The 26,710-nt window shown below is 35.8% G+C and overlaps 1 protein-coding gene and 1 pseudogene across 1 annotated transcript in view; one reads left to right on the top strand and one right to left on the bottom strand.

Annotated features, from left to right (window-relative positions):
• SPATS2 (spermatogenesis associated serine rich 2) overlaps nucleotides 1–26,710 on the top strand; it is a 102,525-nt gene that overhangs the window by 65,834 nt on the left and 9,981 nt on the right. The window contains exons 3-9 of the mRNA XM_074325734.1: nucleotides 442–521; nucleotides 3,711–3,819; nucleotides 4,944–4,993; nucleotides 12,764–13,025; nucleotides 14,224–14,391; nucleotides 16,709–16,844; nucleotides 26,359–26,417. Coding sequence (XP_074181835.1) covers nucleotides 442–521; nucleotides 3,711–3,819; nucleotides 4,944–4,993; nucleotides 12,764–13,025; nucleotides 14,224–14,391; nucleotides 16,709–16,844; nucleotides 26,359–26,417 — 864 coding nt within the window. The remainder of the gene's footprint in view (nucleotides 1–441; nucleotides 522–3,710; nucleotides 3,820–4,943; nucleotides 4,994–12,763; nucleotides 13,026–14,223; nucleotides 14,392–16,708; nucleotides 16,845–26,358; nucleotides 26,418–26,710) is intronic.
• LOC141570101 (large ribosomal subunit protein uL29 pseudogene) lies at nucleotides 8,062–9,721 on the bottom strand (annotated as a pseudogene).

The following is a 26,710-nucleotide window of genomic DNA, read 5'->3' as shown; positions in this document are numbered from 1 at the left end:
GTGGTGCAGTCTAAAAGATGGAAATTACTTTCATGTATTATTATTGTTATTAATGCTGCAGAAGCTCTCATCCTCACTCACATTTTTATATTTATTAGTGTTAAATTTTACTTTGGAGAGCCATTTACTTGCAACATTTTTAGAGGACCTTTTAAATTAGGGTAGCTAACAAAGATATCAAGATTACTGGACAGTCTAATATAGTTGATGTATTTAGTGTTTTTCTCAAGCTGTGACAGTTTCTGTTAAAATCAATTTTTTTATAATTTTAAGTCAAATGTAGTTATCAGTTATCTATTTAATAGAATTTGCAGCATAGTAACTAAGTTGTTAATTGTTTATGAGAGGAAAGCAGCTGGTGTTAGCTCATCTATTTGGGGGATGTATCACATATTAGTTTTGGATCTTGTTGAATATATTTTTTTCTTCTCATTCTTTCAGATTCATCAGGATTTATTTTTGATTTGCAGTCCAATACTGTACTGGCCCAGGGAGGAGCTTTTGAGAACATGAAAGAGAAGGTATGATTAGTTACTATAGATAGTAAACTTGAATGTCATAGTAAAATTTAGGTACTAATACAATCGGTGGCTACACAAATTCATTAAGGGAAATTTTAAGAACAAAACAGAATGCCACTATATCAGAGAGTATATAGGAAGGTTTTGAGAAATCAGAGCCTATTAAGTACAAACATGATTTTTTTTTTGCCTATCTCCATATCTATTCACCCTAAATTCTCTTGAGACAATATTAAGTAATTAATATTATAACAAAGAATGTTTATATGGCTAAGTGTGTATCTCATTTGGCAACATTTTTTAAGGAACAATATGTGTAGGTTCTTCCCATTCACTTGAAGAGTATTTTTAAGTCCAGGAGACTTTGGAAAAGGAAGAGAAATAGATCTTCCAAGTAACATTCCTTTGGAAGAAAACCAGCGGTTTTTTAGTAATATAACCCGTAATGAGCTATACTGAGAAAATCATAAAAGCTTTATGTGCTTTTTTAAAAAAAAATTTGTCTTATTAAAAAAAGTGTATTGTTGATTATGGAGTCATAGATGTATATAGGTTCAAGAATATAAACACGTTCACATTTTTAAAAAAAATAAATTTTATTGGGAAATATTGGGGAACGGTGTGTTTCTCCAGGGCCCATCAGCTACAAGTCGATGTCCTTCAATCTAGTTGTGGAGGGCGCAGCTCCCTGGCCATTGTGGGAATCGAACCGGCAACGCTGTTGTTCAGAGCTCCCCTTCTAACCAACTGAGCCATCCAGCCGCCCAACACGTTCACATTTTAAGTTATCAGTATCTTAGCCAAGTTTTGCCTAAAGTCCATTTGCTAAGTTTTTGTTCATCTCAAAAATGTGTATTACAAATTATCCCTCTTTAGGTTATAGATTATATAGCTTCCAACTTGTATGGTTTTAAACTTTATCATTGTTTAATTAAGCCTGAAACAGAAAAAGCATAGAATGATATAAAAGCAAGTGTACTAAAAAACTCTTATGTTCTAATACAGACTGCTTATTACTTGGACAAGATACCTTCTCCTCATCTATAAAAGGGCTTCCTTTTCAAGCAGTATTGCTTCCTAGGTAACCTGAAAACATTCTTAATGTAAAATACCTAGAAATACAGAATGAAAAATAACATACATCATTTTAAATGCATAGCTGAACACAAGAAGTAAAGGAAATCCCTAGGGGTCAAGATATCTATAGAGGAAACTAAAAACCAGAGTGGTAAGCCTGGGTTAGATAACTGATGTGTTTTACCAGTCTCAATAACAAATGGGTTTTACCACACAGGGCCCTAATTCTCAAGGCTTGTCCTGGGTTAGGAGTAGGAGCTGAGATCTTATCTAAGATTGAAATCCAAAAAATATTTTACCTTCAGGGAAAGGGTGAACTAGAACAAATCTTCCCACTGACTTTTGAACACAATATTCTTCCTGTACTTGAGGGATATATTTAAAGGACAAAAAGAATTGCAAATAAATCTTACATTTTATTCAGTGTTTTATCATCAGTAGTAATATATCATGGTATTATTAATAACATTATTTTATGAATATTATGGACTAAAACAAATCAGTAAATCATTTAACATTTTTAGGAACTAAGTTTAGAGGAAAGAGATACATGTTTAAAATCATATAAGAAAAAATCTTTTAACATTATATCTGAATTGAAGATGTCAGTATGAACTTGTGTTATAAAAAACAAAATCTCCTAGCTCTGTCCACTGAAAGGACCTAGAAATAAAGACTCTCCAGTAGCAGTAAGCACACCTAGCTCTTAGATCTTGGTTTCCATCTACCTACCTACCTACGTGGTCTCCCTACCAAAAAGAACCAGATCTTTTTGGAGAAATAACAAGTTTTACATTGTGCAGTAAGACAAGAAATGAAAATTACAAGGATTGGAAAGGAAGAAAAAACACTGCTGTTATTTATAGACAATACAATTATCTACATAGAAAAACCAAGAAAGCAACAAATTATTAGGAATAATAAGAGTTCATCAAGGTTGCTGGATATAAAATTGAAATATAAAAATTAAAACAGAATATGCAGTTAATACAAATTGTATTATTTTTAATCTCAAAAATCATAAAATACCTTAGGAATAAATCTGACAAATTGGCATATTTATTTTAAAGAGCAGTTTGTCATTATCTAATTAATTTGTAGATGCCCTCCTATTCAGGAATTCGACTAGTGGTTATATATACAATAAGAGACATTCTCTCACTGTTCACAGAAGACCTGATGGTTTTTTTGTTACAGGGTGCTAAACATTGTTTTAGGCACTGAGGATTCAGCAGCAACTAAGCATAGGAATGTTCATTAAGTCCTTTTTCTTAATAGTCAAACATTGGCAACAATGTAAGTGTCTATCAACAGGGGAATGAATAAACTGACTTTGTTTATACAATGGAAATGCAATGTAGCAGTTAAATGAGATATATTTATCAACGTGAAAACTGAAAAACTGTTACATGAATGAAGCAAATTGAATATAGACATGTAGGATATAAAATTTATGCAAAACAATAGTGTATATTATTTGTGGATAGATTACATTACATAAAAGTGCAAGAACACGTATCAAAATAACACCACATTGAAGGTAGAAATTTCTGTGGAGGAGGGAAATGGGATCTATGATGGATTTATGGGGGCTTCAGTTGCGTCTATTTCATTAAACTGGCTGTCATGTAGTGAGTGTTCACTATGTTTTGTATGCCTGAAATAATAATTTAAATTATCTTTATTGTGTTATATAATTAAATGATATGAAGTAAAAATGTTTTGAAAAATGCTGTAAAAAAATCTCAGTTGTTGTTGGTGGTGGTTCATTAAACTTTTTACCTGTATGCTAAAGTATGCTAAAAATTGATGCGAAATTAATTCCTGATATCTAAATTAAACCACCCTTTCTTGAAATAAAATCTAGCATAATACCTTCTATTTCTAGAAATGTTCTGCTTTTCTAAGTTTTGAAATTAATTTTTATGTGTTGTTAAATCACTTATCTGTTAATCATTCCCAGTGAGATGGTTGTATGTACTCTCACTGACACTAAAGAGTGATGCGTACTATTAAAAATGAAATGTCACTCTGCGTTATTCTCTGTGATAGGCCTCAGTTGCCAGCTGACCTACTTATGTTAAAATTAAATGACCATGTCATTTTTTCCAGATAAATGCAGTGCGTGCAATAGTTCCCAATAAGAGCAACAATGAAATCATCCTGGTTTTGCAGCACTTTGATAATTGTGTGGACAAAACAGTGCAAGCATTTATGGAAGGTAATTCTAGCTCAGATTTTTGTAAGTTTGTATTTGTTCAAATAGAAATTGCTTCAGACTTCTATAACATTCATTCAGCAACCTGGCGTTTCATATATGATATAGCAGGCCCCATGGTAACATAACGTACCATGCCCTTTTAAAAAGATATCTCTTAAAGATACCTCTTTCAGCCCTAGAAGGACTTCATTTATAAGCTGTAAGATATCTGGAATAAAGGGCAAGCTGAGAAGAAGTCCATCATTTTACTCAAAATGTTCTCTAATGGTATTTAAGAAATCAGGTGGTCAGTGGGATAAGGGACTTGATTGGATTTGGGTTGAATAAGCATTTTAAAAACTCTTAATGACAATGCAGTAATCCAGTGACCCAGCAATAGATGGCAAACTCAAGGACTCTGCATTCTCTTCCAGGCTCCAATACCATTTAGTTTGGATCTGGCAAATGATTCACATGTATGGGTTTGAGTTCCTTATCTAACATACGAAAGAATGATGGGCTGAGCCAAACCTTCAGATTTATAGAATGGAGGAGTGTTTACAAACTTCTTCCCACATAACTTGTTTGAGAAAAACTTTGCCTGAAACTATTGCATCATTGAACAGCTACATCAGATTCGGCTTTCCTATTTCTATTTTTCTGCCAGCACAGAATAAACAGGTCTAAGTACTGTAAGGTTATTCTCCATCGTCATCTGTTTTCTCTGTAATGTTAGTGTGTGGGTCTAGGGTCGTGTGCAGCTGTGTCTAAAACAGCGCAGCCAAGGTGGTGTGTAAACTGGAGGAGAGGGGATGGCATACTGGGGCTGACACCACTCACCTTTGTCTGGTCTAAGCTATATACCGGTAGATAAAAGAATTTTTAAATGGTCAGGCTGCATTAGTCTCTTCTTAGAAGAACTTACTGAAAAAAGTACATGGAGAAGAAGGATCTAAATGGGCAGGTATTCCAAAAGGTAAGCATGATATGATTATCTCATTACATTAGCTCAGAGACTTGAACATTAACTTTTCCTATTAGGAACTTCTGAAATTCTTCAGGAATTGCAAAATGCAAGGACACTAATTCCTGCGTGACCATGCATGTGGTAGGAGAGAAAAATCTGTAATTGGTTTCTCTTACAGGTAGTGCCAATGAAGTACTCAAAGAATGGACAGTAACAGGCAAGAAAAAGGTAAAAATGAATTAAATTTAAAAGCATGATATTGATATTTATATTATAAAATTTAGACTCTGAAAAAATATTTGAAAGAAAAGATTTACAGATGCATCTTCAGTTCACCTGGTTAAAAAAAAGTCTTCTATGACATTGAAACACAGCTGTGTACATAGAGTTCCTCACCATCGCTCCCATGTGATTTAAGGCAGGAAATAGAATGACTGACTGCCATGGTGCAGTTGCTGAGGGTACATTAACATTAGGCTGGAATGAAACGAGAGTGTGCCAAGGGAAACAGAGCTCCTCGAGAGAAAGTGATCTTAGTCCAGTGGTTTTCAACATCATTCATATGATAGATCAGTTAAAATAGTTCAGATTTTTAGGTCAGACAGCTGTGTTGTAGTCTCTAATATTAATGAGCTTTGACTTAAAGCCCAAAGAGGGGCTTTGCTCCTACTAGCTATACAGAGGGGTCCAGCGTTCCAGTTGAGGGAGGTAGAAAGCACTTGGGCTGTGGAGTCAGCCAGAACTGGATGTATGTCCTCTTCCACTACTTAGGGGCTTTGTGACGTAGGAGTATTATTGAACTTCTGTGTGCCTTAGTTTGCTCATCTCTAAAACAGGAAAACAATACTAACAAATACAAGTTCCTAATGTCTAACATTAGTTCTCATTTCCTCCTCCTTAGCCACTTGAAACCAAAATGCTTTCCCCAAAGGATATTGCCGTAGCTGGTCTGAAAATGCTGACCACAGCTCTGTACTCTAAGTCTACTTTCTTTAAGAAATGTTTGAAGTATGTATTTTAATCAGGTATCTCTTTGAAATCTCCTTGGGGTCTTTTCCTGTGTTAGGTTATTGCTGAAGTTGTGGAATGCTGTCTTGATGACTCTAAATCACTTCATTAGGAGTTCTGTTACGTCTTGACCAAACCAGGCTTGGCCCCAGTGACCCTTGAGGATTTTTCCCAAGGAGAACCTAATACTACTACAGATTTCCCTGAAGTTCTCCATACCTGCAGCTTTGAATATTTGCTTAACTTCTTCCCATGGCTTTGACCTAACATAAATAGCTCGGTGTGCTCTGGAGGACACTAGCTTATTAATTTATTGACCCAGAATAATAAGTTATTAGTGGTGTAAGATATGCATGAAGCTGGAAAAGTATGTGATGGAGACACATACATTTCTTAAACTTTGGAGAAAGAAAAATGGCTTCAGTTTGGCAGATCCAGATGCGCAAATCCCGTCCAGTTAACTGTTGGGATTAGTTCAATAGGATAAACATGAGCAGTGACTGGGATAGTTATCATATACATGGGATAGTGATATGAAAACTTAGCCAATTCACATGGGAGAAAGTATTTAAGAGAAAGATGAGAGCTGAGGGGAGGAGAAAATTACCGAGTTTCAGTAGTGCTCCTGTTAGAGAGGGCCGTGAGAAGGGTTTGGGGAAAAATTGATTCAGTCATGTCAGTTTAGCCTTAGCATAGAATTAAATACTGCTAGTAGAGCTGTGGTTTGACAAAAAAAAGATAAAGGACTTTTTTTGTTTGTTTTAATTTTACTATTTGCTTGGGTAATATATTCATGTGGCTCCAAATTCAAAGCTACAGAAGTTAGTGCACTGAAATGTCTTTATCCTGTCCCTATTCCCCAGCCATTTGGTTTCCCACCCCATAGGTAAACAGTATTATCAATTTTTTATTTATCTTCCAGGATGTTTTATGCATATATGGGCAAATATGAATATATATTCTTTTCTTTGCCTGCTATTCTTTCATGTAGTATTTCTTGGAACTTATTCCATGTCAGTATATAAAGAGCTTTCTTATTTTTTATGGATGTGTAGTCATCCTGCTATTTGGATGTAATATAACTTATTTAACTAGTCCTTTTATTGATCAACATTTAGGTTGTTTCGAGTCCTTTGCTATTATTAAGACTATTTCAGTGAATAACCTTGTACATACATCATTTTGCATATGTGTTGACCCAGGATAAATTCCTAGAAGTGGAATTACGAGGTCAAAAGAGCATATGCATTTTTGTAATTTTGGTAAGTATTACCAGATTGCCATGGAGAGTGCCACTTTGCACTCCCACAATAACCAGAGAATGCCTGTTTCTCCATACCCTCAACCCTGTCAGCCCCACAGTGTTATCAAACTTTTTGACCTTTGTTAATCCAGTAGACAAAAAAATGATATTGTAGTGCAATGTTTTTCCCCCAATATTTTTATTGTGGTAAAATACACATCACACTTACCATCTTAGCTGTTTTTAAGTGTGTAGTTTAGTGGTATTAAATACATTCATAATGTTGTGCAACCATCACCACTGTCATTTCCAGAACTTTCGTTTTTGTTTTTTGTGGGTTTTTTGAGGCTTCTATTCTAAGCCATTATTTGCCAATGAAGGCCGTATATTTTATTTCTTTTCTTTCCTTTTTTTTTTTTTTATAAAACCATCCTCCATCTTTTTTTTCAGATTTGTTGGCACCTAATGTTACTTTTTTTTTAAATGTAGTTTTTCTTTTTTTTTAAATTAATTTCAGGTGTACAAAACAATGTAATAGTTAGACATTTATCATTTATATCGCTCACAAAGTGATAACCCCCTTCCCCTAATCTACTACCCCCTGACATCGCATACAGCCATTACATTTCATTGTCTCTATTCCTAATGCTGTACTCCGCTTCTTGTAAATATATATAATTGTAGTTGACATTCATTATTGTTCAGCTTCAACTTCAGGTGTACAGTACAGTGATCAGGCATCTACATCATCCCTGAGGTGGTCTCCCTAATGAGACAAGTGTCCAACAGATATCCTATAAAATCTTTACAACATTATTGATTACATTCCCCAAATTGACTTTCGTATCCCCGTGGCAATCTTGTGGTTACTGATTATGCTTTCTAATCCCCTCACCTTCCCCCTTATCAATTTTATTTCTTTTTTTATTGAGGATAATTGACACATCCAACATTATATTAGTTTGAGGTGTACAACATAATGATTTGATATTTGTATTGTGAAATGATGCCACAATAGTCTATTTGACATCTGTGACCATATATGATTACAAAAATATTTTTCTTGTCATGAGAACTTTTAAGATCTATTCTCATAGCATTTTTCAAATGTGCATCTCTAGATCTCTTTTCATCTTAGAAAACTGAAACTCTATGCTCCATTAAAAAGTAACTTTTCATTTCCCACTCCCCTGGCAACCACCATTCTACTCTGTTTCTATGATTTGACTACCTTAAGTACCTCATATAAGTGGAATCATACAATATTTGTCTTTTTGTGACTGGCATATTTCAGTTAGCATAACATTCTCAAGATTCCATCCATGTTGTAGTATATAGCAGAATTTCCTTTGTTTTATAGACTGAATAATCCATTGTATGTATATCACATTTCGCTTATCCGTTCATCCATTGATAGACACTTGCATTGTTTCCATTTTTTAGCTATTGTGAATAATGTTGCTGTGAAATGGGTGTACAAATATGTCTTCAAGACACTGCTTTCATTTCTTTTGGGTACATACTCAGAAGTGGAATTGCTGGATCATAGGGTAATTCTAGTTTTAATTTTTCGAGGAACTACCATACTGTTTCCCACAGCAGCTGTACCATTTTACATTCCCACCAACAGTGCACACGAGTTCCAATTTATCCACATCCTTGCCAGCTCTTGTTTTCTGTTTTTTGTTTTTTTTTCCATCAGCCAGTTAATGCTTTATTGACACCATGATGCTCAGGCCTTGACCACATACTTCCACAGTGGGGGCAGCCATTTCTTCTGCTGCTGCTGCTTGGTCTTCAGGTTCTCTGTTCATGCTTGTTGAGCCGGTGGCATGGCACGCATTTTCTTGGGTGGCAGATCCAGGGGCTTGTACTTCTTGCCCTCGTAGAATTTCCTGAGGTTCTCTTTCTGAGTCTGGTTAATGACGGTGAGAACACGGGCGATGGGTTTGTGAGCAACTCAGATCTTGGAGAGCTTGAAGCCGTGCCGCCTGTCACTTGGGCGTCGCTCAGCTGGGACAGCTTCACCTTCAGGTCGTCCAGTTGTTTCAGCAGCTGCTCCTCCTCACTGCGGTCTCCAGCCTTAATCTGGGCCATGGCTGCACAGCCCACTGCAGCCGCCTCCTCCCGTTTTGTTTTTTTTGATAGTAGCCTTCCTGATGAATGTGAGGTAGTACCTCATTTTAGTTTTGACTTGCATTTCCCTATTGATTAGTGATGTCAAGCGTCTTCTCGTGTCTGTTGGCTGTTTGTGTATCTTCTTTGGAGAAGTGTCTGTTGAAGTCCTTTGCCAGTTTTTTAATTAGATTTGTTTTTTTGTCATTGAGTTTAGGAATTCTCTATAGATTCTGGATATTAATCCCTTATCAGATAAGTGATTTGCAAGTATTTTCTCCCATTCTGTGCGTTGTCTTTTTACTCTGTAGATACGGTGTCTCTTGATGCACAATTTTTTTCTGAATTTTCATGAAGTCCAAGTTGTCTATTTTTTCTTTTGTTACCTGTGCCTTTGGTATCATACATATCCAAGAAATCATTGCCAAATTCAATGTTGTAACACTTTTGTCCTACATTTTCTTCTAATACCTTTAGTGTTTTAGGTCTTACATTTACGTCTTTGATTCATTTTGAGTTAATTTTTGTATATAGCATTAGGTAAGGGTCTAACTTTATTCTTTTGCATATGAATATCCAATTTTCACAAGCACCATTTGTTGAAAAGACTGTCTTTTCCCCATTGAATGGTGTTGACATCCTTGTCAAAAATCATTTTACCATGTATGTGAGCTTATTTCTGGGCTCTCTGTTCTATTTCATTGGTATGTATGTCTGTCTTTATGCCAGTGCCACACTGTTTTGATTACTATAGCTTTGTATTAAAGTTTGAAATTGGGGTGTGAGTTCTCCAATTTTGTTTTTTTTTCTGAGGTTGTTCAGCCATTTGGGGTCCCTCGAGATTTCCATATGAACTTTAGGATAGGTTTTTCTATTTCTACCTAAAATATAATTGGAATTTTGATAGGGATTACTAAATCTGTTTGGATTCTGACATTTTAACAATAAGTCTTCCAATTCGTGACTATGGAATGTGTTTGTTTATTTATGTCTTTAATCTCTATCAGCAGTGTTTTATAATTTTCATTGTACAATGGTAAATTTAATTCCTAAATATTGTATTCTTTTTGATGCTATAATAAATGGAATTGTTTTGTAATTTCCCTTATCAGATTGTTCATGTATAGAAATGCAACTGATTTTTGTGTATTTATATCCTGCTACTTCACTGAATTTATTAATTTTAACTGTGTGTGTGTGTGTGTGTGTGTGTGTGTGTGTGTGTAATCTTTAGAATTTTCTACATATAAGATCATGTCATCTGCAAACAGATAATTTTACTTTTTCCTTTCCAATCTGGATGCCTTTTACTTCTTTTTTTTTTTTTTTGCCTAATTGCTCTGGCTAGAACTTTCCATACTATGTTGAATAGAAGTGGCAAAGGGGGCATCCAGGCCTTCCTTGTTCCTGATCTCTGAAGAAAAGCTTTCAATCTTTCACCATTACTCTCTGTGGGTTTTTCATATGTGGCTTTTACTATGTTGAGGTTGTTTCCTTCTATTTCCAGTTTTTTGAGTGTTTTTATATGAAAGGGTGTTGAATTTTGTCAGATTATTATTATTTTGTTTTTTGCATCAACTGGTATGATCATGTGGTTTCTTTCTTTTTTCCTTCATTGTGTTATTGCAGTGTATCATGTTGATTGATTTTCTTATGTTGATCCATTCTGGCATTTCAGGAATGAATGTCACTTGGTCGTGGTGTATAATCCTTTTAATATGCTGCTGAATTTGTTTTGGTAGTATTTTGTTGAGGATTTTTGCCTCAGTGTTCATAAGGGATATTGGTCTGTAGTTTTTTTATAGTGCCTTTGTCTGGTTTAGGTATCAGGGTAATGCTGGCCTTATAGAATGAGTTAGGATAGGAAGTGTTCCCTCTTCAAGTTTTTCAAAAAGTTTGAGAAGAATCGGTATTAGTTCTTCCGTATGGATGTGTCTTTTTTTTTTTTTCTTTTAAGGAGGCCTCACAGTGGCCCATGTGGGGATCGAACTGGCAACCTTCATGTTATTAGCACCACGCTCTAACCAACTGAGCTAATCAGCCACCCCAGTTCTTCTGTTAATGTGTGGTCGAATTCATTAGTGAAGCTGTTTGAGTCCAGGACTTTTCTTCCTTGGCAGATTTTTTATTACCGATTCAGTTTCCTTACTAGTTAGAGGTCTATTCAGATTTTCTATTTCTTCATAATTTAGTCTTGGTAGGTTTTGTGTTTGTAGGAATTTGTCCATTTCATCAAGGTTATCCAGTTTTTTTGGCATACTCTCTCGGCATAGTACTCTCTTACAAGTCTTCATTTCTGTAGAATTGGTAGTAATGTCCTCACTTTCATTTCTGATTTTAGTAATTTGAGTCTTCTCTCTTTTTTTCTTAGTCTACGTAGGCAAAGGTTTGTCAATTTTGTTGATCTTTTCGAAGAACCAGCTTTTGGTTTCATAGATTTTCTCTTTTGCTTTTCTGTTCTCTATTTCAGTTATCTCTGTTCTGATCTTTATTATTTCCTTCCTTCTGCTAGTTTAGGGTTTTGTTTGTTCTTATTTTTCTATTTCCTTAAGTTGTAAAGTTAGGTTGTTCGTTTGAGATCTTTCTTTTTTTTTTATTTAATTTATTGGGGTGACAATTGTTAGTGAAATTACATAGATTTCAGGTGTATGATTCTGTATTACATCATCTATAAATCCCATTGTGTGTTCACCACCCAGAGTCAGTTCTTCTTCCATCACCATATATTTGATCCCCCTTACCCTCATCTCCCACATTTCAGATCTTTCTTGTTTGTAATGTAGGCATTTATAGCTATAAATTTCCCCCTTAACACCACTTTCACTGTATCCCATAAGCTTTGGTATGTTGTACAGACAGTTCCCAACTTATGGTTGACTTCTGATTTTTTGACTTTGTGATGTTACTATTGCAGCAGCAATAGTATTTAGTAGAAACCGTACTTCGAATTTTGATCTTCCCCCATGGTAGCAATATGTGGTGTGATACTCTCGCACGATACTGGGCAGTCGCAGCTCCCAGTCACCACGTACGTGATCATGAGGGGGAACAACTGATAGATACTCTACAGTGTATTCATTGTGTTAGATGCTTTTGCCCAGCTGTAGGCTAATGTAAGTGTTCTGAGCACATTTATGGTAGGCTAGGTGGGAAGGCAGTTTCCTGAGGCTTCCTCCTCTGCCATCTGCCTAGAATCCTCTGCAATGCAGTTTTAATTTATGTCTCTTATTAGACTGAGGTTGCATTTCATTTCATATGTTTATATCCTATATAATTTTTCTATTGCATTATTGTTTTATTTGCTTTATGTTAGAGCTCTCTATATATTTAGCTCTTTGTATATAAGTTGCACATATTTTTTCACATTTTGTAATTTATCTTTTGATTTTGCTTATGGTGGGTTTTGCCATGCACAGATTTCTTATATTTATGTGTCTGAGTTTATCCAAAGTATTTTACATAGTTATTTTAGTCAGTAGTTCAACATATACAGAAATGTGTTCAATTTCTGGAAGAGCATATGAGAAATTAGTAACATTGCCTTTGGGTAACTACAGTTACCTCTGGGGGTAGAGAGGGTTCTATTTCTTTCTTCTTCTTTTTTTCTCTCTCAAATTTTTAACAACCATTAGAACAAAAAGAAGAAAAGCAAACCAAAACCTGCAGCAGAAGCAAGTAGCAGTATCCCAGATTCCAGTAAATCGGTTTCCATTCAAGAGGAGCAATCTGCACCTTCTTCAGAGAAAGGTGGTATTAATGGTTACCATGTCAACGGTGCCATCAATGATACTGAGTCTGTGGACTCACTCAGTGAAGGTATGGAGACACTGTCAGTAGATGCCAGAGAATTAGAGGACCCTGAGTCTGCCATGCCACGTATGCTGGACAGAGCAGGTGAGTTTATTAACAGGTCTTTGAAAAGTTGCATTCTATTGAAAATGACCGGGGTTGCCTGGATGAGAAAGCGGTCAGTTAAATCTAGTTAGTCTTTCACTTTTTAGTTTTTGTTACCTCATGTGGAAGAGTCATATTTTGAAATTATCAGACCTAGAAAAATACAATTCTTGTTCTATTGTCTCATATTTTAATTTTAGTCTAAAGCAGTCTTGTGGGAAATCTTCTAACTTAATCCCTTAGTCTTAGAGACTATAGAAAGTGACTTTAAGATTTTTAAAAATTGCACACTTAATAAGAAAAATGATTATAATGAGTTGATGTTGATGTTATTATTCTAAGATCTAATACAGTGAGGAATATATAATAACTGTAATTCCATGGTTTTCATGAGAAGTAGACTATTAGTTTTTATAATCCCACATCTATTTTTCTAATAAAAAGTTAAGATTAATGTTAGTTGTAAATTCACATATCTTGTACATTTTTTTATTATTAACCATTTTGATGAGGGCTGGGAAGATATTGGGAATATCTCTTTTAAAATAGTTTTTTAAATTACTTGTTTGTTAATCCAGTTCCCCTTGCTCTGTTGATGCTGGCTTCATAAATGCAATGCCAATGTAAGAATTATGCTGTACTTTCAGATGTTCTTTTATTGATTAGTTTGCACACACAAAAGAAGATTTAGAGAAAAATATAACACCTACAGTGACCTCAAACAAACCAAAGACAGTGGCTTCCATTTTTTTTTGGAGCTAGTTCTCCTCTCATGTCCTAACTCTTTGCCCTTTCTATTCCCTAAAGCTTTTAAAACTCTTCCTTCCCTAGGACAGTGTAAAACTGTTTCTTCCCCAGTGTAACTTATAGAAGTTACCAGAAGTTGGTCATGTTGACTCTGTCAACTTCCTTGTGCCCAGAGTTACAAGGAAGCTACCAAGGTACAAGGAACAAGCTAGCCTATCTAGAGATGGGTAACAGAGACTCCTGTTCTTCATCCGGGATGCTGCGTAGAGCTGAGCCAGATGCTACTGATAGCCTCGTCTCACTGATTCCGCTCAGTTGATTTTGTTTATAGCCATTTAAGAGGCATAGTTTTGCTTAAGACATTTTTACCCTTTTTCTTTGTGTACACGTAAGACTGCTTGGTTGATTTACCCTTAAATTTTGCTAAAATACTCTCATGTTTCTCTGACAGGATCCATGCTGGAAAATGGTGTCTCTGATTTTGAGTCCAAGTCTTTGACTATGCACTCTACTCAGAATTCTCAACAAAATAGGAATGCTGCTAAATCTCTCTCAAAACCTCAGTTTTCAAATCTGGGCATGGAAGATGTTCCACGTTCCTCTACCAACAAAAAGCTAGGTAAGCTAGAGGCTACCTTTCAGAGAAAAAAACACATCTTTGTTTTTGGCTAAAGAGGATAAATCATCTCTTTGTTCCCATAGATTAAGTCTGAGGTCAGGAGGTAATCCTTTTACTGATTTCCAGGCAGTGACTACCCAGCTCTTCCCCTTACTCTGTACACAGTTGTAGTGTAATAGTAGTTCAGATGCTACACAATCTTGTTACAGTATCTGGGATTCTTTTTGCGAATGAGTGTCAAACTCTACTGCCAGAGTGACTTTTATGCTACCATTAATCTGTTCTTTTATTTGCTTTACTGTAGCTGTTTGTGCTGTTTCCCCCATTTTTATCTCCTGGTTGACTCAACACTAAAAAGCTCTGCCATCTCTGACATGACATTTGAAAGAAATATTTTCATTTATCTTCACAACTTAATGCTCTTACTAAAATCCGTCAGACTCTAGCTTTAAACAAGATCATTTTCTCTTAAGTAAGTACTTAGCATCGACTGGTGGTAGCTCTTTGCTTTTTTTTAAATTTAACTATAATAGTCATTTTAAATAATCAGTAAATAAACAGAGATAATAGCCCTTTTGAGTGTTGTACATCTAAGCATGGTGGTCCACTACACTAAACAAATGAAACATAGACTGTAAAAGACACTTGTAACCTGTAGCTCTTTATTGAATTATTTATTCCACATGAGCTAAATTTAATTAGTGAAGCTCTCCTTTTTCATCTTTCTAGCATAACCCTCAGTTTGGTTGCAGAAAAGCAAGTCTGAGAATATTCAGACAAGCAAAATAAAGGCACAAGCCTTGAAAGCTTTTAGGTAGATTTTAAATCAAATTGAGATGATAAAGAATTTAAATGAAAATTGAAAAATCTCTTCTGGGCACATTATAAACTTTTTAGATCTGTGATTCCAACTATCAGTATATATATAACTTTGAAACTGTTAAATGTAGAAAGGTTAATAGAACTCTTAGAAACTGGTTAAAATGTGTTGGGTAGATAAATACTGTATTTTATCTTTATCTCCAAAGTTGGCTTATCCACATATAAATGCTTCAAACTGTACTACCGAGAGAACTTTTCAGTTTTATAATGTCTACATGGTGAAATATATTCTAAATTCTGTCATTTACAGAGTTTTGAAAATTTGGTACCTGTTCAAATAGTTTTTTTAGTCTTTTTTCCCTCTCTGTTTTGTTTCATTTTGGCTAGTTTCTAAAATTGCTGTCTTCAAATTCATTCATTTTTTCTTAACAGTTTCTAATCTTCTATTAATCCTACCCAGTGTATTTTTCATCTTAGACTTTTTTTTTTTGCATTTGTGGAGATTCATGGGGAGGGGAGGTTTAAAAATATCTTCCATGTCTCTCGTTAACATGCTTTCCTCTACCTTCTTGAACGTATGATATCTGATTACATTAGCTGTTTGGACGTTTAATCTATTTGATTCTGCATCTGTGTCATTTCTGTATCATTCTGCATCTGTATCATTTCTTTTCATTGACTTTTCATTATGGGTCATATTTTTCTGCCTTTTATATGCCCAGTAATTTTTTATTGGATGCCAGACTTTGTGAATTTTGCTTCGTTGATTGCTAGATATTTTTGTATATTTATGTGATTTGTTTCTGGGACTGTTACTTGGAAACAGTTTGAGACTTACTTTTAAGCTTTGTTAGGTGGAACTAGAGCAGTCTTTATTTTAGAGCTAATTTTGCCTCATTACTGAGGCGGTACCCTTCTAGGCGCTCTGCCTAGTGCCCCGTGTGGCTGGATGAACATGAGCTATTCTTGCCTGGGTGAGGTCTGGGGATTGATTGTTCCACCTGCCCCTTTCCAGTGCTTCTTTTCCCTGTCTTGGGTGGTTTCCTCACACTCATCCATTCAGAATCCTCTGTACATCTCTGTACCACTCTCTCATCCTTGTGTACCTACCTCTCTCCAGTACTCTGCCCTGAGAATTCTTGAGGCAGTAAGTTGGGGCAATCATAGCCTCACTTCTGTTTCTGTGTTCTCAGTGAAAAAGTACTGCATATTGTCCATTGTCTGAAAACCATTGTTTCAGACTGTGTGCGAGTGTGTGGGAGGGGGCTTGTTTAAGGCAGGAGGGTAAATCCAATTCCTAGTACTCCGCCTTGGCCAAGATACTTATTTTTTTAAATCTATGAAAACATCAGTTTTTTTTGTTTTTGTTTTTTTGAGGAGAGTGGCCATTTAGGAAACACTCTTAGTCCACACGTTTGTTAGTTTACATGCTTAGGAGTTCAGATCCATCTTTCAAGTTTCCTATACTTTATTAATCTTTGGGGTTCTTTCCAAGGTTCCAATATTGAAAAATCTGTGAAAGACCTCCAGCGCTGCACAGTGTCTCTTGCACGGTATCGAGTTGTAGTTAAAGAAGAGATGGATGCTTCCATTAAGAAAATGAAACAAGCTTTTGCAGAATTGCAGAGCTGGTAAGTTAAGTTGCATTTGATATCAGTAGTATAAAAATTATCATTAATAAAAATGGTCAGCCATTCGTCAAGTTCTTTACTTCCTGACTCCCTAACTACTTTACATAGTGGGGAGAGACTTAAAAATCCTATGAGAGATAATAGCTTTCTGCTTCGTTCTGCTTCTTTTGGTCACAGTGTGAGAATGAGTGGGACAGAGAACTCATGATTCTCTAGAAATGGGCCTGATGTTGATATTGTTTGGAAAGGGACAAATAATGACTGTGTTTCCCTGAAAATAAGACCTAGCCAGACAATCAGCTTTAATGCATCTTTTTCCCCCACCCCTTTCTTCCGCCGACCCCCAACTCCCGTTCAAGCCGTTGTTTCTCAGTCTAGTTGTGTAGGACACAGCTCCCTGGCCCACGCTGGTGTTATGAGCCTTGCGCTCCCCCAGCTGAGGCAGCCGGTCGCCAGTTGTTGGTTGGCTGCTCACAGCAGCTCTTGCCGGCTGCCGGCCACTCACGCTGGCCATTGGCTCTAATGCGTCTTATAGTAAAGTAAGACCGGGTCTTATGTTCATTTTTGCTCCAAAAGACTCACTAGAGCTGATTGTCCAGCTAGGTCTTATTTTCAGGAAAAGTAGATCGGTATAGAGTAGATCATGCATCCTTACTTTAAACCAGGAATCTGTAACCACAGCATGATATTTTTGAGCAAAATTATAAAGTAGAAAAAAAAAGTCTGTCTTTGTTTTCCTACCTTCTTTCATCCTTCCTAGTGCACCCCACCATCTCTTCTATGCCTTATTATCAGTCATTGATTTGTTTTAATTTTGTGTTTTCAAACTGTTCTAAAGAAACTCATATCTTCAAATATACTAATATGTATTCTGTAGGGAATATACAGTTTGGTAGTTAAAGAAGCTTGAAAATACTTTTTTAAAAATTTTACTTTTGGACTTTTCAGTGCCTTTAAAATGTTAGTGTGCATTGTAAATCTGTAAGAGGGAGCTATACTATGCTGTTTCTCAAATGTATGTGAGTATAAAATCTTTTGGGGGGAGAAATATATTCTAATGTTTTCTAGAATACGAAAGCAGTTTTAACTATTAGATATTAGGTGTTAACTGATATTTAAACCGTAACTAATTTCTGGGGAGTAGTCGCATTTTTAAGGGACTTTTTTTTTGAAAATGGAAAAGACTTAAGGAACAAACTAAGTAAAATGATGGGAAGACAGGCAGCTAGGTTGATATTTTGGGATATAGGACTGTCCCCTCTGTTATCTGTAAAACTTGCCTGGATCCGAGAAATGAGAGGAAGTGATCATGAATAAGAACGCTCCCCTAGGCACATATCCCACTGCCTCTGTTCACGAACTGAGTCTGGTTACTTAATTCCTCAGCAGATGAGAGAGAGGGAGTCTCAGTTCCTGTTCTCTGCAGTTGAAGGAGGGAGTGAATTAACAAAGATGTAGAACAAAGCCTCCAGAAAGTTACTGAGCCCTGTATTTATCATTTGCACAGTGTAAATCTTCCATTAAATCGTTATAACCAAAAAGTACTTTTAGGTTAGATAATTCATCTACTAGTCTACCCATGCTTTGTCCTGAATTCCAAGTTTCCCCTTTCTGGTTTTATAGCGAGAAACTTAATGTCATATCTTCTGTTTTTTTGCAAACATTTTTGCTCCAGCCAGGTTAGTCATTGTTTCAAAACTTAACATGCACATTTCCTCTTACATATACTAGCTAATGCCACTTTCCCAGCCTAATATGCTATCTAAATCCAACTGATTCTCCCAAACTTACCTTAAATTAAGTTCTAACTTCTGGAAAATTTTCTAGGTAACTGATTTCTCTTTCTACACTGGGAGGAAGCAATATGCCCTTTATCCTGGATTATTATAATATCAGATATTGTTGGCTCATTTGGAAAAGAATAAAGAACTAAGAGTAGGTCATTACAACTTTGCCTTGATAAGCCTCTGGTCTCCATGATTGTTTAGCTTATTGGTTACTTAGCCACAGGATCTGATGCCATTCAGAACCAACCTGAACCAGGAATCACAGTTCCGGGAGAGGGATTTGTGAGTTCCTGTTGGCTTGGAACCCCGCCAGGGGGAGCCTCCTTCGATAAATGACAAATGAAATGGTTTCCTGCCTGGGAACTGTGTATTTAGGATTGATTAGTAGACATAGCAACCAGGTCAATTTAACTTGAGGAAAGAGATTACCTGCTCTTTCCTGCTGGTATAAAACCCTTCTCTCTGGCGGATTGGGTTTTAAACTACCTTCTTTCAGTGTCCCTTGTAGTTGTTACCTCAAGACATAATTGGCAGGTGAGGTAACTTCATCTGGCACCAAACCAGAACTTGAAGTTCATGTCTCTTAGAAGCCATTTCTGTGTGTGTGTGTTGGTTATAGTATAAAAGCAAAGTAAAACGTTCTAATAAATATGCAACAATAAGATTAAATTACCCCTGATGTGCCACTAGGGGAATTATATGGACAACTGCTTTCAGTTTGAGGCCAAATGAAAGCTGACACATACCTGTGGGAAGATAAAAATCAGAAGATTTCTAGTATGTAACAGATTTTAAATCGGTCCATATTGGTGATTCAATAATAATCATCTCTGGACCCAAGTTTACATTTCTTGTTCATTAATATAGTATATTAATATGATTAATATAATATATAAGTTGTCATATAATGTGTTGGTGAAAAATACCAATAGGATGCACACTCAGCTTGCCTTTTAAATAAAAATTTCTATTTTATTGAAAGTTAAAAGGTACTTACAAAAGGAGAAAATGGGTAAGAGAAAAAGACTGTCAAGAGATTTGAGATTATACAACACATAAAGTCAATGTGAATCTGTGCTTAAGATTTTGAAAAATTTCCTAGCTGATTCCTTCTTGACCTTAGAAAAATTACTTTTATTTGAGCTTCTCTTTTTTTCTCATATTAAGCTACCAGTAGTCTTACCAAAGGCTTTTAGATCTTTAAATGTAAAGGCTGTATAGAGATGCTGGAATCATTTTATGAACCAGAGCACTTTAAAAAATGTCTGAAAAGCATAGAAATAAAGGAATGGGCTAGTGTAATGTATTCTAAAAAATGTACATATCAGTTTATAGTTTTAAATTATTCTTCAGTTTTTCCATGTTTAGGACATTGATGCCTTATTTCTACTAGTCCTTACCTCCATGGGCCGCAGTGTTCTTCGATTTAAAAACTTAACTCTTTAACCATCTGTGGAAATAGCTAATAACATGTGAAGATTACAGTTTGCCAAACATATTCAATCATATGATCTGATTTATTTAGCTGGATTTCTGTCCTGTAAAGTAGGAATTTTTCATTCTACTTTATTATTAAGAGGGATTTGAGTCTTAGGTTAAGTTATTTACTTAACATGACATTGTAAGTTGCAGACTCAATATTGGAATCTATGTATTCTAATTCCCAGTAATCTTATGATCTTCCTCCCATCCATCATTGATGGCTCACTTCCCTACTAAAGCTTGGAAGAAGGCTGGAGACTATTGGTCCATGTCACATATGTTATTTCCTCTTCAGCTTAAAGGCTATGTAGCAGAGAAACCCCACTGTAGGAGAATTTAAGGACTAAGGAATTTAGTCATTGTGGAGCAGAAGAGGAGGACCAGGATTTTGACTGAGCCTATGGAAGCCTTTATAAGTATTTTTTCAGTTCAAAATAAAACTATAAGAAGGAATTTTCCATCCAAATATTCAGTGTTCTTTTTGTTTTGTAATTCAGAAGGTCCTAAATCACTCTTCTTAAGTCACAACTTGGAGTGACTTGTAATTCAGATATTCTTCAGGTCAGATCTTAGTTGTGGGAAAGGTAGGAAGGTTACAGGGAAGGTCACTATGGAGTGGAGTCATTAGAAAACATTTCTTGGAGGAAATGAATTATTATCAAACTTTGAAAGCAGCATGGAATTTACATTGGCAGAATAGATGAGGATAGAACACTGCATTTAGCAAATACGATATAAGCAAAGGCATAGAAAGGACATGTAGGGACTACATGGTGTAGCTAAAGTAAGGGGGGTAACATATACAGTGGTACCTTGGTTTTCGAACGTCTCCATTGATGAACATTTTGGTTTATGAACGCCGTACACCCAGAAGTAAATGCTTCGGTTTTCGAACACGACTCACAAGTCGAACATGTCACACAGCTTCCACTAAATGCAAAATCCTAAGGCCTAGCTGTTGGCTGTTTTCAAACGTTTCAGAACTTGTGGATTACGTTAGAAAACTGAGGTACCACTGTACTTGAAAGTAGTGAAGGATGAAGTCAGAGACCAAGGTAGAATGAGAGCATTTGATGAAAGAATCTGAATTTTGTGTATATTTTTTAAAGCTTCCATTATTCCAGAACTCTTATGTTTACTATATTTCCCATAATTATAACAATAGTTTTTTAAAATAGAAATGAAAGTCATGTAACTCCACCATCTTAACACAATTTGTTTTCTGTGTTCCCTCATGTACCGTATCTAGCTGCATACACAGTCTTACTAGTTGTAGTCATAGTGAGAGTGTGATTTTGTATTCTTTTCATTTCAAGTTATTTTTTATTTACATCTGTATTACTGCAATGTATTAGTGTGTATACATGTTTATTTAAGAATTTCTAGGCAGTGGATCTGGACTGTATAAGATTTATCAGAGTTAATATGAAGGCATTTTACTAAATAGATATTCTGTTGAAACTGAAAAATCAAGATGAGTACAGACAATTAGAGTAATAATTGCTTTTGCCACTTATTGAGCTATTATTGTATGTCAAGCTTTTATGCACAATATCTCTAATGTATATAAAAATGTCACTTGTAGTATTACACTCATTTTACAGAAGAGAAAGATGGGCACAGAAAAAAATAATTTGTCCAAAGTCATACTTGATGTTAAGTGACATTTTTCTGGTTTTCTTTTTCTGTGTCTTATCAGGTGTCTGTTTGCCTTTACTCTTCGGTCTCTGCCTTCCTAGTCCACACATGTCTCCCTTTAGACATTGCAATAGTAATTCCAGAGGGAGGATTAAAAAAACACACAAATCACAGTTTCAAATGTAGATCTTGTCAGCCGCTCACTATGTGGCTTAACACTAACAATTTTTTCTTACCAACTAGAAGCTTGGACAGTATACTCCCTGGTAATCTAGATTGCTGCTGGTTCTTTTTCCCTAAACATAGTGTAAAATATGATTGAGTATTGGTATCATGGTATCTATTATTACTTTAAAATTGAGATGTTTTTGACCACCGCAAAAGAACAGAAAGACCATCCATTGAGGACCTGTCTCACAAGTACAGCTTATATTCACATTCTAACTTCTTAAAAGCTCTTTAGACTCTTGAAATATGAAATCACATGTCCACATACTTTGTAGAGGACTCCTGACAAAGAGGAAACCATCAAAATGTTCACAAGATCCAAATTTGATTTAATAAGCTAGTTTTTTGTTGTTGTTGTTTTGTTTTGTTTCAATTCATTTTACCCCAGTTCTTCAGCTCAGTATGATGACCTGGCTACCTAACTGGTGTTTTTTTGTTTTTATTTTGAGCTCAGATATATGTAAAATACTGCAACAAGACCAGTGCTGGGAGTATAGAGTTAGGTAAAAGATACGAAGCATCATTAATTCTCTGCTAATAAAAACTACTGACAATTGGTTGTTTTATATGAGAAGAGGGAAGTGTCTTTAGAGAAATGAAGGTGTTTGCATTGTCTTTGCTTAGATTTCTGCTTTGAGTGCCTAATGGAATTAGAACAAACAGGTTTTAGGTTTTCAGCAATTAAAATCAAGTACAAATGTTTTCTAAGAACATTATTGAGTGATTCAGAGTATCGTCCCTTGAAATAATTGGCTGTGGAATTACCAGAGTTGTGTTTCCATTATAACATTGTTTTCTAATGCAACAACCGTAAACAAATGATAGTTAACAATTCTTTGGTACTAACGGCAATATCTAGAATTAGCTACATGTTAAATATATTAATTAAAGGGATAGGCACAGCATATCTTAGAGATATGGATGGTAACGCTACAGAAACAACTATTCTGAGCAACTACATTGCACAAAAGCTTTAGAATAAGTTGAGCAAATGTGAAGGTAAACAGTCCTGGTAAGGAGGGAAGGAAATACAGAACATTCAGACATTTACCAGTCCTTTTCCTTAGTAACAGTGAACAATCATTTAAAACCATCTTTCATAATGAAGAAAGGATTTGGAAATTCTCTACACTGTATAAGGCCTGGGTTTAATAAGACCTAGTGTCTTTCTGAACGGAATCCCAGCAATATTTAGCTGAATTTCATTAGCAGTTTCAGAATCCAGTGTCAGATGTGTATTATGGTGTGTTTCCATTCAGGAAAGCCTTCAGACAATAGTTGCAAGCTTAGTACCCTGTAGATTGGAGTGAGCAAGGCAGCAGAAAGTTGACAGTCTGAATGAGCCTTTCATCACTCTCCGAGGGGACTCATTGCTTGCAGTTATGGCATCTAAAAACTGTTACCTCAAAACACAGGTTCTTTTGAATCTCTTGGCCCAGATCCATACTGGAGCACCATTTAGCTTAGGAACAGATGGAAAACTGTAGCTTGAGTTTCTTCATTGTTAGAAATTTGTAGCTCAGTAAATTATTGTTTTTAATTGTAAAAAATGCCTCTGCTATTTATTTTATGCTTAGACTACTTTCCACTTTTGAACTCTTCCCATCTCTATTTTTAATGCATATATCTCCCCAACTTTTTATTATGAAAACTTTCCAAAAACAAAGTTAAAGGATAGTACATAGATCAGTGTTATTTGCTGCATGTGTGTGTGTTTAGGTGGAACCATTTGGAAGTTGCAGACATCATGACACATCACCCCGAAATGCTTAGTATGAATGACCTAAAAATATGGTCATTCTACACAACCATAATATATTATGTTATTATATAGTTTTGTGTTGGTCTCAGCCTTCCATTGTGATACTGTCAGCTGGGAATGCCCGGGGGCACTCAGTTGGGCCCCCGCTACTGTGGTGATCCCCCACATGAACCAGTGTTGTGGCTGGACCAGCCCTTGTGGTTCTTATTATAATTGCGAGATGCACCACGGTAATAACATCAGGGAACTTTGAAAAACAAGATGTATTACTCACAGGTTCTGGAAGGTACACAGCTCTCCCAGGGCCATACAGCAAGGTCAGGGGGTGGGGGTGGGGGGGGAGTCACACCTGGGATTCTGCTTTTGTTGGGATCAAGGGAAGAATACATAGGGTTTTGTAGGTTTACTCTTTATTTGTGAATTTAAAACATAAGCATGTGAATTGAAGTGCAGAAAAGAAAAGTAGGGTCACTCAAGTGGTCAGTTATCTAGGTCACCCAGGGCTTTCTAAAAGGGGATCTTCATGGGTGGGGTGACCTGGCTTTTTATCTAGTTGTGTAGCTGGCAATATGTTTATTTGAGATGGATATCTTTGAAGTGGACACCTCAGCAATTCAAAGTTTAATGTCAAGCACTTAACACCGTATGTATGTCCGCATTTATTCATTTTTGTATTTTAAAGACTTGTGAAAATTTAAGGGAAAATGGTTAATATTCATCAAGCTTTTCTCTGAGAAAATATTCCAACAGCTTCAGTTAACGAATAGATTCCTTTGTTTAATGCTTGGCTGATATCACAGGACTTTTCAATAGATATTGTATATAGATTGCAACATAAAAACAACAAACAAAAAGAAACAGAAGTATTTACTGCTGTTCAGTGTTTTGTGGCATGAAACATAAACTAATTTTTAGTGGAGTGGTTGTATGTTTGTCCATGCGCTGCCCTAAGAATTTCTTACGATCACCAATGAGTCAGTCAAGCGGCAAAGTTTGTTTAAATGGGTGCTAGTCATTCTCACAGGAAAAAAAAGTACCCGATACAGCCACAAAAAAGTCTGATTGTGCAGAATTTTTTTCTTTGCCAAAAGCAAGGTCATGCAACATTCTACTTTTTATAATGAAGATTGTAAGCTACAAAAGGCTTACATGTTTGCTGAAGTCTTTTGATAAATAGTTTATAAGCTTTGTCAGATAAATTTGTCATATGGTGTCTACATCTTAAGGTGATTTGGCAACACAACAGAACAGGTCATGTCAGACTCGAGGCCCCGCAGCTCCTGTCTCTGTTGTGCTTTTGTTTTGCCTTTTAGGTATTGCAAATGCTGCCAGAGTTCTTGGAGCAAAATATTGCCAAGATTTGGGAAATGCTTTCCTAACAAAGTATTGCTACGATGGTTGTGCCTTCTCTCCAGTCTGGTGCTTTTGGGTTAATATGCCAACCAAATTTGTTTCGTTACAAGTCTGTTTTTTAACATCATGCATAATGATTATCAAACCTGTGTTCTCTGGCACTTACCTGTGCAAGATTTTGCTGCTTGAGGAAATGTCCCTGCCTTACACTTTTTTGTATATCTTGTACTGTAATCCCCGTATGAACTACCTTGTGCTGACAGAAGTACACATTGAGCTAAATTGAATTAGTATGTGTGTATGTATGATTGGTTTTACAGTAAGAAAGAAGAGAGAACTTTTATTAACTCTGTAGCTATATTCCCATTCAAAAGGAGAAATCAGAATGAATTCTAAATTTGAAGCAAATTAGAACATTTAATGTTTGTGCAGGTATTAAAATTTTAGATTTTTTTTCCCACCACTAAGCGAAACTGATATGGTAATGAAAATTATTTGCATTCACTGGTTGAATACTAGGGCAATCAACTTACTATTGGGGCTCTTTTATAAGGACATGGAAAAGCTTTACATGCCATTTACATTTGCAGTGGAGAAAATGCTAATTGTCCATTTAATGTTCTTTTTCTGTGAAAAGCCTGCCAGAACACTTTGATTCTGTATTTTCTGTATTACTACTAAATGTTTACTCGAAACAAGCAATGTGTGTGTGAGTGTGTGTGTGTGTGTATGTGTGTGTGTGTGTGTTTCTTTTGACTACTCTGCATTCTAAATACTAAATTGCCAGTAAACTTGGTGCAACTGTGGCAAAATGTTGAAGGTATACAAATACTAATCATGTATAAATTTACCATGCCCTGGCAGGGGTATTGTCTGGTAAATTCATTGGAAGCAAAGCTGTCCAATTTTATAGACCAAAATATAAAAAAATATGTGAGTTCATATGTGGAAATATGTCATTTCCATAAGGACTTTTGCTTTAAGCACAATTTACCAAGAAATGTGTTTTGTAGCTTGCTACTGCCACCTACTGGTGTACTGTAATATATCGAAATAAAAGGAAATTAGGTGTGTGTGTGTTGGAATCCTTAAAATATTCTTTCCTGAGGGTAAGACAGGATTTTCTTGTGGTCCATGCAGTGTTTACTTTGTAATATGCTTTTAGTGGACAAACTCCGTAAGTCTTTCTCCACTATTACAGGGTGCCACTTCTCTGTTTCAAGTTTCTAATCAAACCTTGTTTTCCTTTGTCATCCCTTACTAGTTTAATGGATCGAGAAGTGGCATTGCTTGCTGAAATGGACAAAGTGAAAGCTGAAGCAAGTAAGATTGATCTTTAATTAGAGCTATTACCCGTTCATAGGTACCTGCCTCTCAACCCCCAAAACAACCTCCATACTACTCAATATAAATGCTACAACAAGAGTTTATGGATTTAAACAGTCTTGAACAGTTGTACTGCAGTGGCATATGAATTTTTTTCAGGCAAAACAAGTTTACAAGAGCCTGTTTTTAAAAAATATTTCCAAATTTTAATATTTTGAATATAGAGTTCAATGTATAAGAGATTGCATCATGGTTATCTGCCCCCGCCGCATCGATTTAGGAAAGTAAAG

This window comes from Rhinolophus sinicus, linkage group LG02 (assembly GCF_036562045.2).
Source record: "Rhinolophus sinicus isolate RSC01 linkage group LG02, ASM3656204v1, whole genome shotgun sequence".
NCBI classification, from domain to species: Eukaryota; Metazoa; Chordata; class Mammalia; order Chiroptera; family Rhinolophidae; genus Rhinolophus; species Rhinolophus sinicus.
This window is presented reverse-complemented; position numbering and strand designations above follow the sequence as displayed.